Raw genomic sequence first — 15,966 nt, forward strand, 5'->3', positions numbered from 1 at the left:
ATCAAAACTCCTCATTTGATTCAAACCAAGAGTCCAGGTGTGAACATCAAAACTCCTCACCTGATCGACCCAATGGCTTCAAGACATGAACATCAGAACTCCTCGCTTGACATAATCAAAGCTTTCAAGAGGAGAACATAAAAAAACCCTCACTTAATTCAAACCAAGGGGTCCAAGTCGAGAACATCAAAACTCTTACTTGACCAAACCCAATAGCTTTTGTAACACACGTGATTTCAGAGCCTTCGTTTGGAGTATATTCGCGATCGTTTGGCATTCAATATGCTAAGGGAACAAGGTTTTTATATAATTATCATATTATAATATTTGGAGATCGATTCAGATGCGATAAACGAAGAAAATTCTTAAAAGAAAAAGCCACGCAACCTAAGCCGGAGGGTGGAGCATGGGCGACTTGCCACACGACCTAAGTCACAGGCAAAGTCGTAGGATTGGTTTGGACAGTTCTAAAAGTCCATTTTTTGGGATTTCCTACCCATTTCCACTTCTCTCCTATTTAGGGAGACTTTTGGGAGTTCTTGTACCAGATTTAGAGCAGCTTGGTGTGGATTCATCTTGAAGAATCTAAATATTGTGTTTAGAAGCTTGGATTTGGAGGTTGGAAATATTCCATGGAAGAGCTTTAGTTGAAGGATCTCAAGGTTTGATGTGATAATAGTTTCTTGAATATCTTGAGTTGTAGTATAAAGATCTTTGTAGATCTAAAGTTTATGCTCATTTGTGGTTCATTTATAGACCTGATGAAGTGAGTGGGTTTGGAAACCCTAAATACTTACTGGGGATGACCTGGAGATGGTGAAATCTCCATTTTTGGAAGCTAAGGATTTGAATTTGGAATCTAGGTTTAACCTAGCCTAGCAAGGTGGGTTCAAGTTTCTTTGTGAAATTTTTGTACATGCCAAAAATGTCTATTTCTTATTGATATTTATCACATATGTTGATTATCTGATGAGTTTACATCATTGGTACATTTGATTTTACAAATCTTAAAAATACATGTAATTGGTTTTTTTGGGGGATATTTAATAATAAATCATAAAATTTGAAGGTTCTAATGACTTATTTGTCATATGAGGATTATATGATGTTAATGCATTTTGGTATAATGGTTTTATAAATCATTCAAATAATATGCATGATTTAGTTTTGTTGGCATCTTGGGTCATGATATTTATTAAACCCTTTAAGCATATTTTGGAGTTTATGATGAATCATTTTGGATTAGTCTGAATGACTTGAATCTGATATAAATAATCGTTTTGGGATTTTGTCTGAGCTTTGAGTTCGTGGTGCTGATTTTTCAAACCTTTTGATGTATAGGTTGCTCAAACACTGAATATTTGCATTTTCTTGGTTTATGTTGACTCTTATTGATTAATCAAATGAGTCATTCAGTAGTTCACCCGGTTGTAACATCCTAAAATCTGGAAAAGAACGACTAATTTAAAACTTTCATATTACATCAATTAATAATTAATTTTTTTCCAACGGTCAACACTTAATTACTTAAAATAGCAAACCAAAGGTTTAACATTAATAAAAGTACAACTTAAAACCTTTTCAAAGTCTAGGTTAGGGTCCGAGCGTCACAGAAACTAGCACTCAACTAAATCTTTCTCGTGCCTCTAACTAGCCTCAACTTGTCACAGTATCGCTAGTACCATTCCTCAACGAGTATTTGATGCACATGCTGATAAAAAAAAAGGGTTAGACTTAACACCTAATGAATTCAAATAGTTTTCATCCTTCAATATAAAGCGGTAAAAATGAAAAGATGTTATTTAAATCAAAATTTCCAAAATGAATTATATTAAATGTAAAAGTGACATTTTTTTCAAAACTGACCAGTTTTCATGATGAAAACTCATAAAACAGAACTCCCAATTAATATGAAATCAAAACTAAATACACACACAAAATGCGAATAAACTTTAATATTCAAATACTGAAAATATGGATAAAACTTTATTATCCAAAACATGGATAATGTTCAATACCCCAAAACCATAAATCATTACTCAAAATGTCACAAGAAACATGGATAAATTCTATATCCAAAACAACACCTTTCCATGATGGAGGAGACCCGTTTCCGTTGAACGTGATGAAAACACAAAAGTATGCCACATATTGATGTTATCGAACTGCACCTCAGATCATTGACTTTAGTGCACACTATATTAAGCTTCAACTCAAGTCTTCAATACATTTAGTTCACACCCCTACCAACGTCACCTCAAGGTCATAATACTTTTAGTGCACAGTCTCCACTAAGCGTTGCCTCAAGGATACCATATCTTAGTTTCCATTCATTTTCTAGCAGAGTTCCAACTTCAAGGTTCTCATTCGACCTTTAGTGTTTATTCATTAGCATTCAAGATAGTAACCTCACCAACATATACGATGCGCATAAACCCGCACATATATATATATATATATATATATATATATATATGTAAACCCGCCGAATATACAACTCGCATGTAAACCCCCCCTGATATATGACTCTCACAGTTCAAAAAAAAACACGTACCATTCAAATTAATAAAACTCAGAGTGTTACATCAGTTTTAATCCAAATGAATTTTGAGGACATTTGTCCGATTTAATTTGTTCAATTTTTAGTTTGGGTACGATTTGCATTATTGCATCTTTATTTAAGATGTATATGTTTTTAATGCGTTGGTCATTCAATCGGGGTCATGTAATTTAGACTGTAACAAAATGGATCCATAAACATGGGGAGTCGGTCTTTACTGGTTTAAAATAGTTGTTTGCGTGTTGTGGCCATAAATAGGCATTAGGTCATCGGGGGATTTATGATGCGGGCTTTTAGAGTCGAAAATCGGCCATTGACCATACGTTGTTTATAATAAAACTTAAACTAAATAAATTAAATCATAAAATTAGAATTTTATAATCTTTAGTTTGAAACCCATATTGATACACATTTTAAGATAAAATAATAATCAACTCATCTCTAGATTTTTACGTAAAATAAAATCAAGAAAGACAAACAACAAAATAAGATATAGATTTCAGAACTCCGCTACATTATACTGGTGTATTTCTAGTACACTATAATACTTTAGTTTTTTTTTTGTGAATTTTTATATAATTTTATTATATTAACCAGTTTTATTGGAGAATAAGTTTAATTGGCTTCAAAAAATTTTAGGAATTTATTTAATAAAAAAATTCAGAAATTTTTATCCCTCCTTCAGTTTTTGATTTATTTTTTGGACCGTTACACTTTTTTTAATTAAAAACATAAAATTACCGCGGTGAAAATTTAAAATCTGCTTTCCGATTCACAGAAACTGATTCTTCACGGTGAAATTTTAAAAATTTACCGCGGTGAAACACCCCCTTTTCTCTCGTCCCGTCGCTGCCTCCATTCGATTGTTCACGCCGTCGCCGGCCCCATTCGACGCCTTCACGCCGTCGTCGCCCTCCATTCGACGCCTTCGCGCTGTCTCCGTTCTCCAGTAGTTGGCGTGTTGATCCCGCCGCTTTCCTTTCCCCTTCGCCTTCACAGGTAATATGGGTTGGATCGATTAATTTGTAACGTAGTTGTTCAAAGTATGATTAATCTGTGATGTATCTGTTCAAAGTACGTTCCTTATTTAATCTGTGAATATAGGATCAATGCCATGTTTTGAAGGCTATTGGGATAAGATTGCTTTGATGTTCACTGATTACGTTCTCCCTCCTTGAATTTGGGATTTTTTCCTTCTCTAGAGGATAGATTTTGAAACGGTACTTGTAATTCGTACTACTATTTTCATTCGTGTTTGTAAATTTAATAATCGTAACTGTATGTAGCGGTTGTTTTCAATTCAACCCTAAAAGTCGTCGACGATCAGATAGTGGGTAATGAGAGATTTCTGACCAAAACTCGGACCAGGTATGTGGTTATCTCTTTGTGAGTACATAACTGTAGCGCCATAAAAGTAGTATTCGCTTATAGAATTATTCATCAGTTTTTGCAGACTCATACTGACAGATGATGGATCCAAAGGACCTAGAAGCAGACCTACTTGCCTTACGAAGATTGTATGGGCTTCTTGTAACCGATGGACAATGTGTGCAAGATGCAGGCTCTGAAAATGTAAGAGTCTATTTGCATCTTTAATGATCCTCTTCCATCATAAAATTGCTGGTATTCATTTGATTTAAAGTTGTACAATATGTTAGACCAACAAAAAAAATATTAGAATAGTGATGCTGTGATGATTACAATGAGCCTTTCATTCCAAACACTAAAATCTAATAGTAACACTTTCGTACCAAAGAAATAGTCCACCTTTCAATTCCGGGGGTCTACGAAAACAACTCTACCCTTTGAGGTGTTGGACGTATCCGCGTACATTCCACACTCAGATCCTACTTTCGAGGGGTTTTGGAGAATGGCCAGGAAAATCCCAACTGGCCTTGGAGGGACTCAAACTGGTGATTTATGAGAGGAGACCAAGGCCCAAGTCTTATTGCTAGTTGAGCTAACCCCTCAAGGTTTACTGTGTATTTTATGAAGAAATACATTATTTTTTCTTACAGCAGTATGTTTCTCCTTCTTTCTTCTTCCATATGCTGCTAATGAATGTGCTTATGTTTATTCGAAACAGTTGGATAATAATGCAAGATTATTTCTAAGAAATTTACTGGATGGTGCTGCCAAAAAGGCTTTTGAGGATCATGCAAAGGTATGCAGGGTTTTTCGTCGTGTATATGAGCCGTTGCTTTGTTCTTGGCATGAAATTTCTTTCGCTACTCAAGTGATATCAAAACTAGAATCATAATACTTTCTATCAGATACTAGGCTCTCAATTTAGAACATCTTATAGTCCGTGGTCAATGGGACAAGAGCAATCCAGAGATGGACTAAAGCTGCAACCTCTCTCTCAGCGAAGTCCACCAACTGATTTTGCAAGTGGTGTTCAAAGCACTGCCAAGGATCCGAGTCTGCAGAAAGTTGACTTAATAACTGGTGAAGGGATCTTCGGTGAGCCAACAAATCAAGTGGTTTCTTCCGGGCAGTCAAAAAGCATCTCACCAGGTGAATCTGGAGTCAGACTGAAACGATGTCGGGTATGCCAGAGACCAAAAGTCAAGCAGCTGACTAAAGAGACTAGCATTCAAGACAGAGAAGCTTCGACTTCAGATAAATTGTTTTCTGATAAAGCCATTCTATCTATTAACACAAGTCAAATTCAGAATCATAAAAGAAGTTGGGAAGTTGGAACTGACCCAGGCAGAGTTGGAGGTTCGGGATGTTCATCAAGCAGTCCTTTAACAGTTAACTTCGTAAAATCACCAGCTTTATATAATCTAACTGATCAACGTGATCAAATGTCTAGAGAAGCTTATGCTAAAATACAACAAATAGAATCACATATTTTGGCTTGGAGATTAGCAGCCAAGCGTGTCGATCTTTTCAAAAGTGAGTCCGACAGCAAACTGAGCCAGACTGGAAATTTTGCTGTGGGTAGAAGTGATCCAAAGAGTAGCAAAACAATTCGAAGGACTTGGAAGCCTAGAGACACGGCTCATCAATGGTGCGAGGTCCAAGTGAAGCCTAGAGACACAGCTCATCAACTGGTCGATATGAGGACTGTTAATACAATGCTGCCTGGTGGTCAAACAACGAGTCAAGCGGCCGAAAAAGCTAACCTAAGTGAAGCAGAGGAACCTGTTGTTAGCAGAAGTGAAATGCTCAATCAAATAAACTACCAGTATGAACATATGCCAGTGGAAAATTCTATTCCTTTTCATAGTGCTGGGGTCTCTTCAAATTCGAATAAGATGACCGACAAGAATCGTCCTCTATTACATGGGAAATTCTCAAGTCAGATAAACAGAGAACAGTTGGATCAAATACATATGGCAAAAAAGGTGGCAATGAGGACCTCAGAGATGACCCAATGGTCGCTCCCACCTGTTGGATCCAGTGAACTTGAAGAAGTTGAAATCACTAGGCAAAAGAAACCTGGTAAAACATATAAAGATAAAATGGAACATTACAGAGGAATTCGAGGGAAACATGAGCTGGTTGACCCAAAAAGATTGGTTTCTCCTGCAAACCAGTGTCTTTCAGATAGTCCAGTTCCAAGCTCAAACTATTCCTCTAGTTCGACAACTCAGAGTCAAAGTCCGCAAGCATATACTAGTAGTAGTGACAGTGAAGGATCTTCACTTCTAGGTCCCACTTACAGCAGTGAGAGGGAGCTGAACTCAGGATCAAGCAGTAGGGGCCATGAAGAGAGTGAGAGTGAGTTGTACTCTGTTTCAAGTAGGGATCGAAGTCCTTACGTGAGTAGCTCATATGAATCTTCAGGATCAATGTCAAGAAGGACGGTTCCTACAAAGGGTTACAAAAGGGGTAATCAGAAAGAACCGAAGAGGAAACAAGTTGGACGGTTGAGAAAACTTAAAGACAAGTTAGCAATCATCTTCCACCACCACCACCATCACCATCATCACCACCACCATGATGGCGATGAAGACAATCACAGAAAATCCTTATGGAAGCATGCAGGAAAGGCCCTTGGCCATAGGAGGAGGAAGGATGAGGAGTACGGAGAACAGGTGGTCAACAAGAATCAGAAAAAGACAGTGGCTCGCAAAGTAGTAGATAAAACCCAGAAAGGTCATTTCCAGGTACTCGTAGGCGGGCTCTTGAAACATTCTCGCCATCCCAAGAAATCCAAGAAGTCTAAAGGTGGCGTACAAAAAATTCCAAGCCGTTTAACCGGTCAACATGGTGGTGGGAAGATGGCAAAGAAAATGCGATGGTGGCAAATGCTGCGTCGCCAAAGAAGAATAAAGAAGCTTCAGAAATTACGTGGCAAACTTGATCTCGGTAGTAATGGTTAAAAAGGAAAAAGTGCCTGATTCAAGAGCACCGGATCTCCAAGTAAGTTCATTTTCGTTAGTAACATTAATTTTTTTCTAATGCAATGTAGTATAATTCATTTTCTTTTACTACACTTGATTCCTGTTGTGTATACTCTTAGGCAAGGTCTATACAAGAGTTGGCAAAAAGGACTTCGAAAAGCCGAGGCCAGAGAGCACAAAGATGGTGAAATACAACCGAAACCGTGCAAGCAAGTAAAAAAGCCACCTAGCAGACATCCTTTGGACAGTGTTGGTCTCGAGTCGACCTCAGGTGTCACTCTTGCAACCGTTGAGGACACAATTCAACCGATTCTACTCGTTGCAGCTTATGAAAAGCACCACCCATGTTGTATTGGTGGTATCTTGACAGCTGATTTTTGAAGCTGTTTACTATCAGCCAAAATGATGCCATTGTAATAAATATTGGTATGTGGTTTCACTTCACATCATGAAAAACGTTGATAGCTTTTCAGTTTTCTTATGCGGCTTGAAAGTTTTTAAGCAAATTGACTTTCAGGTTGTCGATACCACTTTGAAAGAAAAATGTATCCTGCCTCTAATTAATGGGTGGTGTTCACGGCCTTTTCTCGAGAATTTTGACCATTATGTGCAGGTACACTCGTGACTTTTTTTTTTAGAGGAATGCTTATTGACATGTCAAGAATTTTCAGAAATGGGGCACATATATCTATACTATATTATAAAACATCTGATAAAAAACTCTTAAAAATAATTTTTTATGTGTGAAATATTGTTTATTGATGTACATTACTTAAAATTCAAGTTTACAATGAAATTGTGCGTAAGTACAATTTTTTAAAATTTCATGCTTGAATTTGTGTAACTAACAATAGATACCTATAATCGTAACAGGATAAACATGTCATTTTAAATATAAAAAAAAATCTAAAATTTAATTAGGATAATTATTCCAACATACTTCAAATATTTTCTTCATAAAGAATTATATTATTAAATCAAAAATAAATTACTTCATTGTCAAACTTAAATTAAGTTATAATGAAAAACATTGAATTAAAATAATTACATAAAAAATAAATTTTTAAATAATTAATTTGATACGATTTTTTTCAAAGTTTTATGATATCTTTAAAATTATATTTTATTAAAAAAAACATTATTATTTTCTCCATACCACATAAACCGTATTATAACATCGATAAAGACAAAAAATAAAATGAAACATTAAAATCAAGATGTTTATCGTTGCATTACGCGAGTACCTTTCAAGTATATAATAAATTATGGTTTGATAATTGGTTAAACCATCGGTATCAATACAATTACACCCCAATTTCTTCACGTATCGTCAATTTCTTGCAGATAAGTCTGAGCTTTCGGTCACATTTGTTGCGAACTAAATTACAAGCTTATAAAGTGCTTGTAAACGTACACTTAATTTCCTCCCCAATTAACTTATTCAATTCGAAATAACATCGAGCACAATTTCCATACCAACTTTCTATATATATATATATATATATATAATATATATATATATATATCAAGACGTATTACATCTATATGTTGTTCAACTTATCGACTAAAAGCAAGAATAGAGTAATTTGATATATCTAATACACTTGGTATTCACCTAGTAGAACTGCCTTTAAAATGGCTTTTTTTTTACCATCATAATTTGATAGGAAATGGCCAACAACAGGTATCTGATGGTAGTGAATCCATGGTAATTTTTTCACTATATATCTCCGCAAACTCGTTGGTACGAGCATGTCTTCATCCCAATGCCACAAATGAACGCTACCCTTTTTCTCCTTTCCGAATGGGTTTTCTAACTTCGTTGGGTCGAACTCCCATTACCAAACTTGACCATCATATCCCTGAAAATCGACTCTGCTAGTCCTTGGTGCCTTGCGTATCCGTGTTGTTCATGCTTATAATCTTAACAAACTCTCGTTTCAATTCATTTTGCCAATGAGTTCAAAATTGGTACTAAAGGGTCATATTTAGGTTTATTAGTAGATCCTGGCCTCCAAGGAGTTTGAAGGTTCAAACATCACAAAAGGTGAGCAGTGTGCGTGAGTATTTGTTGATATAAATATTATATACTTTCATAAAAGTTTGAAATTGGATTTAGTTTACCTTTTGCATTTGACCTTGCTTCACCTTAATTGTTATTTGAACAAGTAAAAGGAAATTGGTGTTGGTGACCCTTGGTCACGACGCTTGGCCACGAGCTCCAAATCAAAAGCTGAGAATTTGGGCGTTCCGGCTATAACACTAGAGCAAGGAAACCATTTATGAGTGTTCCACCAGTAGACCAGCCAGCCACCGCATGTAGTGCGAAACCCTATACTATAAGTTTTCTAAAATAAAGTATTAAAAATCAAAATCTCTAAAAAATTACAATCAAACTCTAACAGTTACTTTATTTTAGTAATTCCAGTATTAATTATATTATAAAAATATTTTAAAAATTATCTTTCCTATACATTTTTTTAAAAAGTTATACAAAATTACAACACATTTCACCTAATTGGTAGATATTTAGAGTTTAACATAGTTGATGGAACATTTTTTTCTCAAATCTTCGATTTTTTTTAAATAACATAATTTATTTATTTAATAATATATCACATGTGAAAATTCATTAAAAAGCTTGTGGCACCATGATATTTTTCATTCCCAGAAACCAGACGTTTGTTTTTGTAAGAGGTGCTGAAGTCTAAAGTATTACTTCATTTTTTATTAATAAAAGGTGATGCTGAAGTTTGAAATCTGAATCAATAAGACTATTTGTTTTTGTAAACTGATCATAAATGTCTGAATTTGTTTAAATTGTCTATTTAATCCATTAGAAAATTATAGTTTTAAGTTTATACAATTTCACATGTTTAGTCATTATTACGAAATTTACATGTAAACTATATAATTAACATTCATTTAAACGAAAATATGTCATTAATGGTAGTTAACACATTTAAATCCTATTAAAATACATCAATTGAGACAGGTGATGGTCGATTTGGTAATTATCGATTAAGTTTAATTGATTGAGAAATGTCGTTGCTAAGAGTTTGAAGAACAATAAGAGGTTGGTTTACCTCTTATCAGATAAGAGGTGAACAAGATATAAGTGCTTCTTAAAAAATGAAAAAAAAAAACAGTCTGAATGACCTTACCTCTTAACTAATCAGACATAAGAGACTAATAAGAATTTCTTTTTTAAAAAAACAAACAAAGCCTATTTGATTATGTATAGGGTATGGTGCACCACATTTTTTTTTCCTAATAAAGCATTGCATCTTCGGGTGGACTTGATGCAAAATGGTTTAATTTATTCGATTTAGAATGTATAATATCGATCATATTGGTATGTACGGTTTTAAATTTTATAAAATCACATTGATTATAAAATAGTTTGTTTCAGTTGGTTTGACAGTTTGGCTCCAAAATAAAGATAGAGATTTTCACGTATTTAATGCACATTTGAGTATTGATTACTTGACATTGACATACAAATTAGACAACACAAATGGTAAAACTTCTTCTCGAAACAATATAAGTAAAATCCAACCATAAGGGTAGTGTCTGATTGGTTTGAGTTTGGTTTCAAAGATCAACAGTACCAGGAGGTCACAGGTTCAAATCCAAGGAGGAATAAAAATACTTTTGTGGCCACGGAGGTTCAAATGCGGTGACTTCAGCCTATCTGCAAAGCATGTGGTCGCCTTGTTATTAGTCGACTTATATAGCCGGTTAGATATCCAGGTAAAAAAAAAAAAGCAAAATCCAATATATCTTAGTAAATACATTTTTTGATTTAGATTGATGATACCAACTTACCAAGTACCGATTTCCATATATTCCTAAAACGCAAAGTGAAAATGACAAGACGTTTGTAATTGAAACTAAATGTTATATTACTTATAAACGTATGCAATGATTTTAATATTATATTAACAGGGAGCGATTCATCGTACATATTTTGAAAATCATGAAAACCAAATATCAGTAGTTATGATCATAAATATTTATTTATATTTAGAGTTAATTACACTTGTGGTTTCTGTGATTGCCACTCAATATCAAGTCTGGAACCTATTTTTAAATAATTACATTTTTTATTATCGTGATTGCTATTTTATTTCAGATGTAGTCCCATAAAAACCTCATTCCGACCGAGGGCATTTTGGTATTTTACTAATTTTTTTCTTTTTCTTGTATGTTTTATTCTTTTTTTATTAAAAGAAATTTCAATGTCCACATCCTTACAATTTCATATAAACTAGAAGGGTACTCGTGCAATGCATCAAGACATATTTTCATTTTAATGTTTCGTTTTATTTTTTATCCATGTCGATATAAATACGATTTTATGTGGTTTTGAGAAAACGATAATGTTTTTAATTTTGAATGAAATATAAATTTGAAAATATCATATAAAATTTGTAAAAAATATATCAATATTAGTATCAAATTAACTATTTAAAAGTACTTGTTTGTATATTTTTTTAATTTAAATTTTTTATTGTAATTTAATTTAACTTAATTTAGGTTTAATAATTTATTTTGTTTATAAAGATAATAATTAAATATTATGTTAGAACTCAATAATTATCCTAATTATATTTTATATTTTTTATATTTTAAAATGAAATGTTTATCCTCTATTTGATTATGTTTATCCGCAGTTAGTTACACAAATTCAAACATACAGCTTTAATAAGTTGTACTTATGCACAATTTACTTGTGATCTTAAATTTTTAAGTAATATGCATCAATAAACAGTACTTCATGCATAAAAAATTGTTATTAAATTTTTTTGTTAAATGCTTTATAGATAAGCCTGAGCTTTTGGTCACATTCGCTTCCAACTAAATTACAACTTATAAAGTGCTTGTAAACATACACTCAAACAATCATTTGCTCCCCGATTGACACATTCAATTCGAAATAATATCGAGCACGATTTTCACACCAACTTTCTATTATTCTGTATATCAAGACGTGCTACATCTATATGTTGTTCAACTTATCAATTAGAAAACAGAATGCACTAATTAGTTATATCAAAAACACTCAGTTTTTCCCTAGTAGAAGTGCCTTTAGAATGGCTTCTTTTTTACCATCATAATTTGGTAGCAAATGACCAACACCAGGGATCTCATGGTAGTGAATCCATGGTAATTTTTTAGCTATATATCTCTGTAAACTCGTGGGTACGAGCCCGTCTTCATCCCCTTGCCACAAATGAACACTGCCATCCTCCTCCTTCTCGAAAGGGTTTTCTAACTCCATTGGATCGAACTCCCATTTACCAAACCCGACCCTCATGTCCCTGAAAATCGACTCCGCTAGTCCTTGTTGCCTTACGTATTCCTGTTGTTTATGCTTAAAATCTTTAACAAACTCTCATTTCAATTTACTTTACCAATAAGTTTAAACTTGATACCAAAGGGTCATTTGCCCAACGATATGTGGGTTTACTGCCAGCCTCCCAGGAGGTCAAAGATTCAAACTTCACCAAGGTGAGCAGTGTGCGTGAATATTTGTCGTATATAAACATTATATACTTTCAAAAAAGTATGGAATCGGATTTAGTTTTACCTTTCTCATCGGAATTGGTGTTGGTGACCCTTGGTCACGATGTTTGGCTATGAGTTCCCAATCAGAAGCTGAGAAATTGGGTGTTCCGGCTATAACGCTAGAGCCAGGAAACCAGTTCTGAGTGTTCCACCAGTAGACCAGCCACGGCATGTAGTGCGAAACCCCAACCGCCCATTGGTCTTGCCGAGGTTGTAACTTGTAGGCCGCCATCGTTAAGTTGGCTGGAAAACTAGACCACCAGTAGTTCACAACGGGAGCAATCAATGCCACTCCTGCTAACCTATTAGGAAAGAAAAATCACAAAAAACGATAAAAACAGAATCCAATATATCTTATTAAATAAATAATTTTGATGATACCAAGTACCAACTTTCACATCTTCTTAAAACACAATGGGAAAGTGACAAAGATGTTTGTAACTGAAATTAAATGTTACACTACTTGTAAACGTAAGTAATGGTATTAATATTATATTAATAGGAAGAGATTCTTTAGAATCATAAATATTTTGAGAATCATGAAAACCAAGTATTAATGATTATTATCATAAATATTTAATTGAACTTATAAAAAATACTTGATTCTTTAGGGGCCGTTTACCTAATTGTTTACCTGGTAAACGTTTATCGATAAGAGTCAACACTATCAATTATTTTGATGCGTAAGATTTTAATATATAAACACTTACCTAGATAAGAGTTTATCATATAATTTTTAACATAATTTTTTTTATGTCATCATTTAATTTATCGATTTACTTGTTACCTTTTCTAACTTTGCCGGAACCTGGAACATTTAGGGGTGAGGTTTTTTCCTGATAAAAGCATTGTTGAATTGTACAGTACAAACCATTTATGCATTACGAGATATTGGTTTGTTTTATACGGAAGGTTACTTACCGATGAGGGATATACTTGAGGCTGCCCCAACCTCCTTGTTGACCCATGGAGTATCCGATCACATAGAACTTAGAACCAAGTTCCAGATTATCAGCAAGATCTTCCATATCCAGAGCTAAACTTTTAATCGTTCGTTTCGGATCCGGATCACTCTCGCCGTAACCCGGTCTATCGAAAGTCACCATGTAAATCTTAAGTTCTTCAAATAATTCCTAAAAAATGCACAAATTGATTAAGCAATCTATACATCCATGGATGTTTGATTCCGAATTCAACGACAATCAAATCAAACCTGATGGAAAACTGATGCATCGTAGCGGCATGAACTGAATCCATGGACGAAAACGATCTTATACTTTGCTGTGTCTCTGGAGACGCCGTATTCGTTATAGGCTAAATGTCTACCATCTCTGAGGACGACACGAGGTCCGGTGACCGGCGGGCCACCGGGAGAACCGCAGAGCCTTGGTGGTGGAGGACAGGTGTTGTGATATGCCCAGGCTAAGATTCCGATCAAGAATACCAGAGAAATCCTCTTGAACATATTATCAAACGCCTGGTGAGCTTTCATTTTGCTCACATCATCCAGAGACTTGATGACGGAGATATTCAACCAGGAACAACAGTGAGAGAAGACGTGTTCTTTTGATGTGCTGTGGCAACTTCATGTTGGGAATATATATAATGGAGGGGTGTAGGGCAAACGTAACTAAATAATATATATAATAAAGGGATTTTAACTTTGATTACCTTTAATTTCAAATTATAAATCATAAATCATGTTTGATATGGAGATTGATCAGATGCATTTCATCTCATCTTAATATGCATCCAAGGATGAAGATTACTTCTTAAACTTTTCACATTAACTTTTTTTTTCCACCAGCACCCAATCCTTGAAACATAAAAACATGTCTAAGGGTCCGTTTACAAACATTTATTTGGTAAATGCTTACTGGTAAACTTTAACAATATCATTTACTTATCGGGTAAAATTTTAGTATAACAAAACGGTATTGTATGCAACAATTCACCCAGTAAGCGCTTACCATGATAAGATTTGTCGTCTTCACTTACCGGGTAAAAATCTTGGTCTTTGTTTCATTCTTACCAGGTAATATTGTTGGTCCTTACCATATTCAATCCGATAAGGTAATGTAACTTGGTAAGCACTTACCCAGGTAAGCGTTTAGTAAACGGCCTCTAAATTTTATCTTATCTCATATGGAGACTATTCCTATGAGAACAAAAATGTTATGAACTCATAGGAACCAATCTCAACGTTTTGTTTCACATGATTTTTTCTCTTTCATATTAGGATTTAAAATATTTTCACATATTACTATTTACCAAATGTGAATTTTTAACATATATTTTTCATTTCACTGTTTAACCAAAAAGAGTTTCACCTGTATTGTTCTTCCATAACGTGATATATGAAACGATATCTTAAATCATAGTTTTTAATGAATAAAATAATATAGAGATATTTTAAGATTGATTCTCACAGTTTTAAAACATTTTTATGGCTCTCATTTAATTTTCTCCCATATCATGTTAGCAATTTGGCATTATGTATCTATAGGCATGAGAATTGGTCCCGACTCGTCGGGGAACCCGGTTCACCTGCCCCCGTCGGGGCATCCGGTCCACCCGCTCTCATCAGGGATGGGGATTCTTCGTTAAACCGGGTCTCAGGGACAAGGACGGGAATCCCCGTTTGGCTCAAACCAGGGATGGGGACGAGCGCACTCCCCGGCCCGCCCCGTACTCGTATATATATATATATATATATATAATTATATTATATATTATTTATTTCTATTAATTTAGTAAATGGTAATTTCTATTTCAATATATTTTAGATATTACTACACGTGGTTTTGGATATTACTCAATATGTTTTGATAAATGTGACGTTAATTTTTTTAGATTAAATTTAAATTTTTTTTGGTTTTCGATATATTAATTATTATATGATGATGTATATTTTTTGTATTAAATTAAATTCCTTTTGATTTTACGTTTATTGGAAAAAAAATGAGATTTAAACATGTGTATCATTTCACATATTTAATTTAAAAAAACTTACACAAATAGGAAAAAAAATCCCCGTTTCCCCGTTAGGACGGGGATGAGGATGTGATCAAATTCCCCCGTGGTAGATGGGGACGGAGACGGGGACTTGGACAAAGATGGAGGATCGGGGACGGAGATTGGGATGCCTGCCCCATTACCATACCTATGTATCGAAATGGTTTTTTCCCTTTACAGTGCAGACATTTAAACGTGTTTAAAAATATGTTATGCACTATAAAAATCTAATAAAGGCATGTTCATGTTTATATAATTTACGAAAATTATGGTTCAATTTGGGGTTTTTACGAGATCCTTCCCCGTAAGTCATAGGTTTTGTCCGATCATATATTCTTATTAAAACCCATATATTTAAACAAAAACCTTGGTTTTTGTATACATTCCTTTTATATCATTATTTCATTTATTATTTATATTATTTCTTAAGCAATTTATTTTTATTTAATAAATCTATAAAATATG

At 34.2% G+C, this 15,966-nt stretch overlaps 1 protein-coding gene across 1 annotated transcript; it reads right to left on the bottom strand.

The window, feature by feature from the left end:
- Window positions 1-11,772: 11,772 nt before the first annotated feature.
- On the bottom strand, window positions 11,773-14,055 carry LOC112524651. Its single transcript, XM_025134578.1, has 4 exons — window positions 13,700-14,055; window positions 13,408-13,619; window positions 12,509-12,788; window positions 11,773-12,280 (listed from the first exon to the last, which is right to left on the bottom strand). The coding sequence occupies exons 1-4, from the start codon at window positions 13,976-13,978 to the stop codon at window positions 11,981-11,983; spliced, it is 1,071 nt and encodes a 356-aa protein (XP_024990346.1). The 5' UTR covers window positions 13,979-14,055; the 3' UTR covers window positions 11,773-11,980.
- Between the last annotated feature and the right edge of the window lie 1,911 nt (window positions 14,056-15,966).

Source organism: Cynara cardunculus (assembly GCF_001531365.2).
Source record: "Cynara cardunculus var. scolymus isolate 2C chromosome LG 13, CcrdV1, whole genome shotgun sequence".
NCBI lineage: Eukaryota > Viridiplantae > Streptophyta > Magnoliopsida > Asterales > Asteraceae > Cynara > Cynara cardunculus.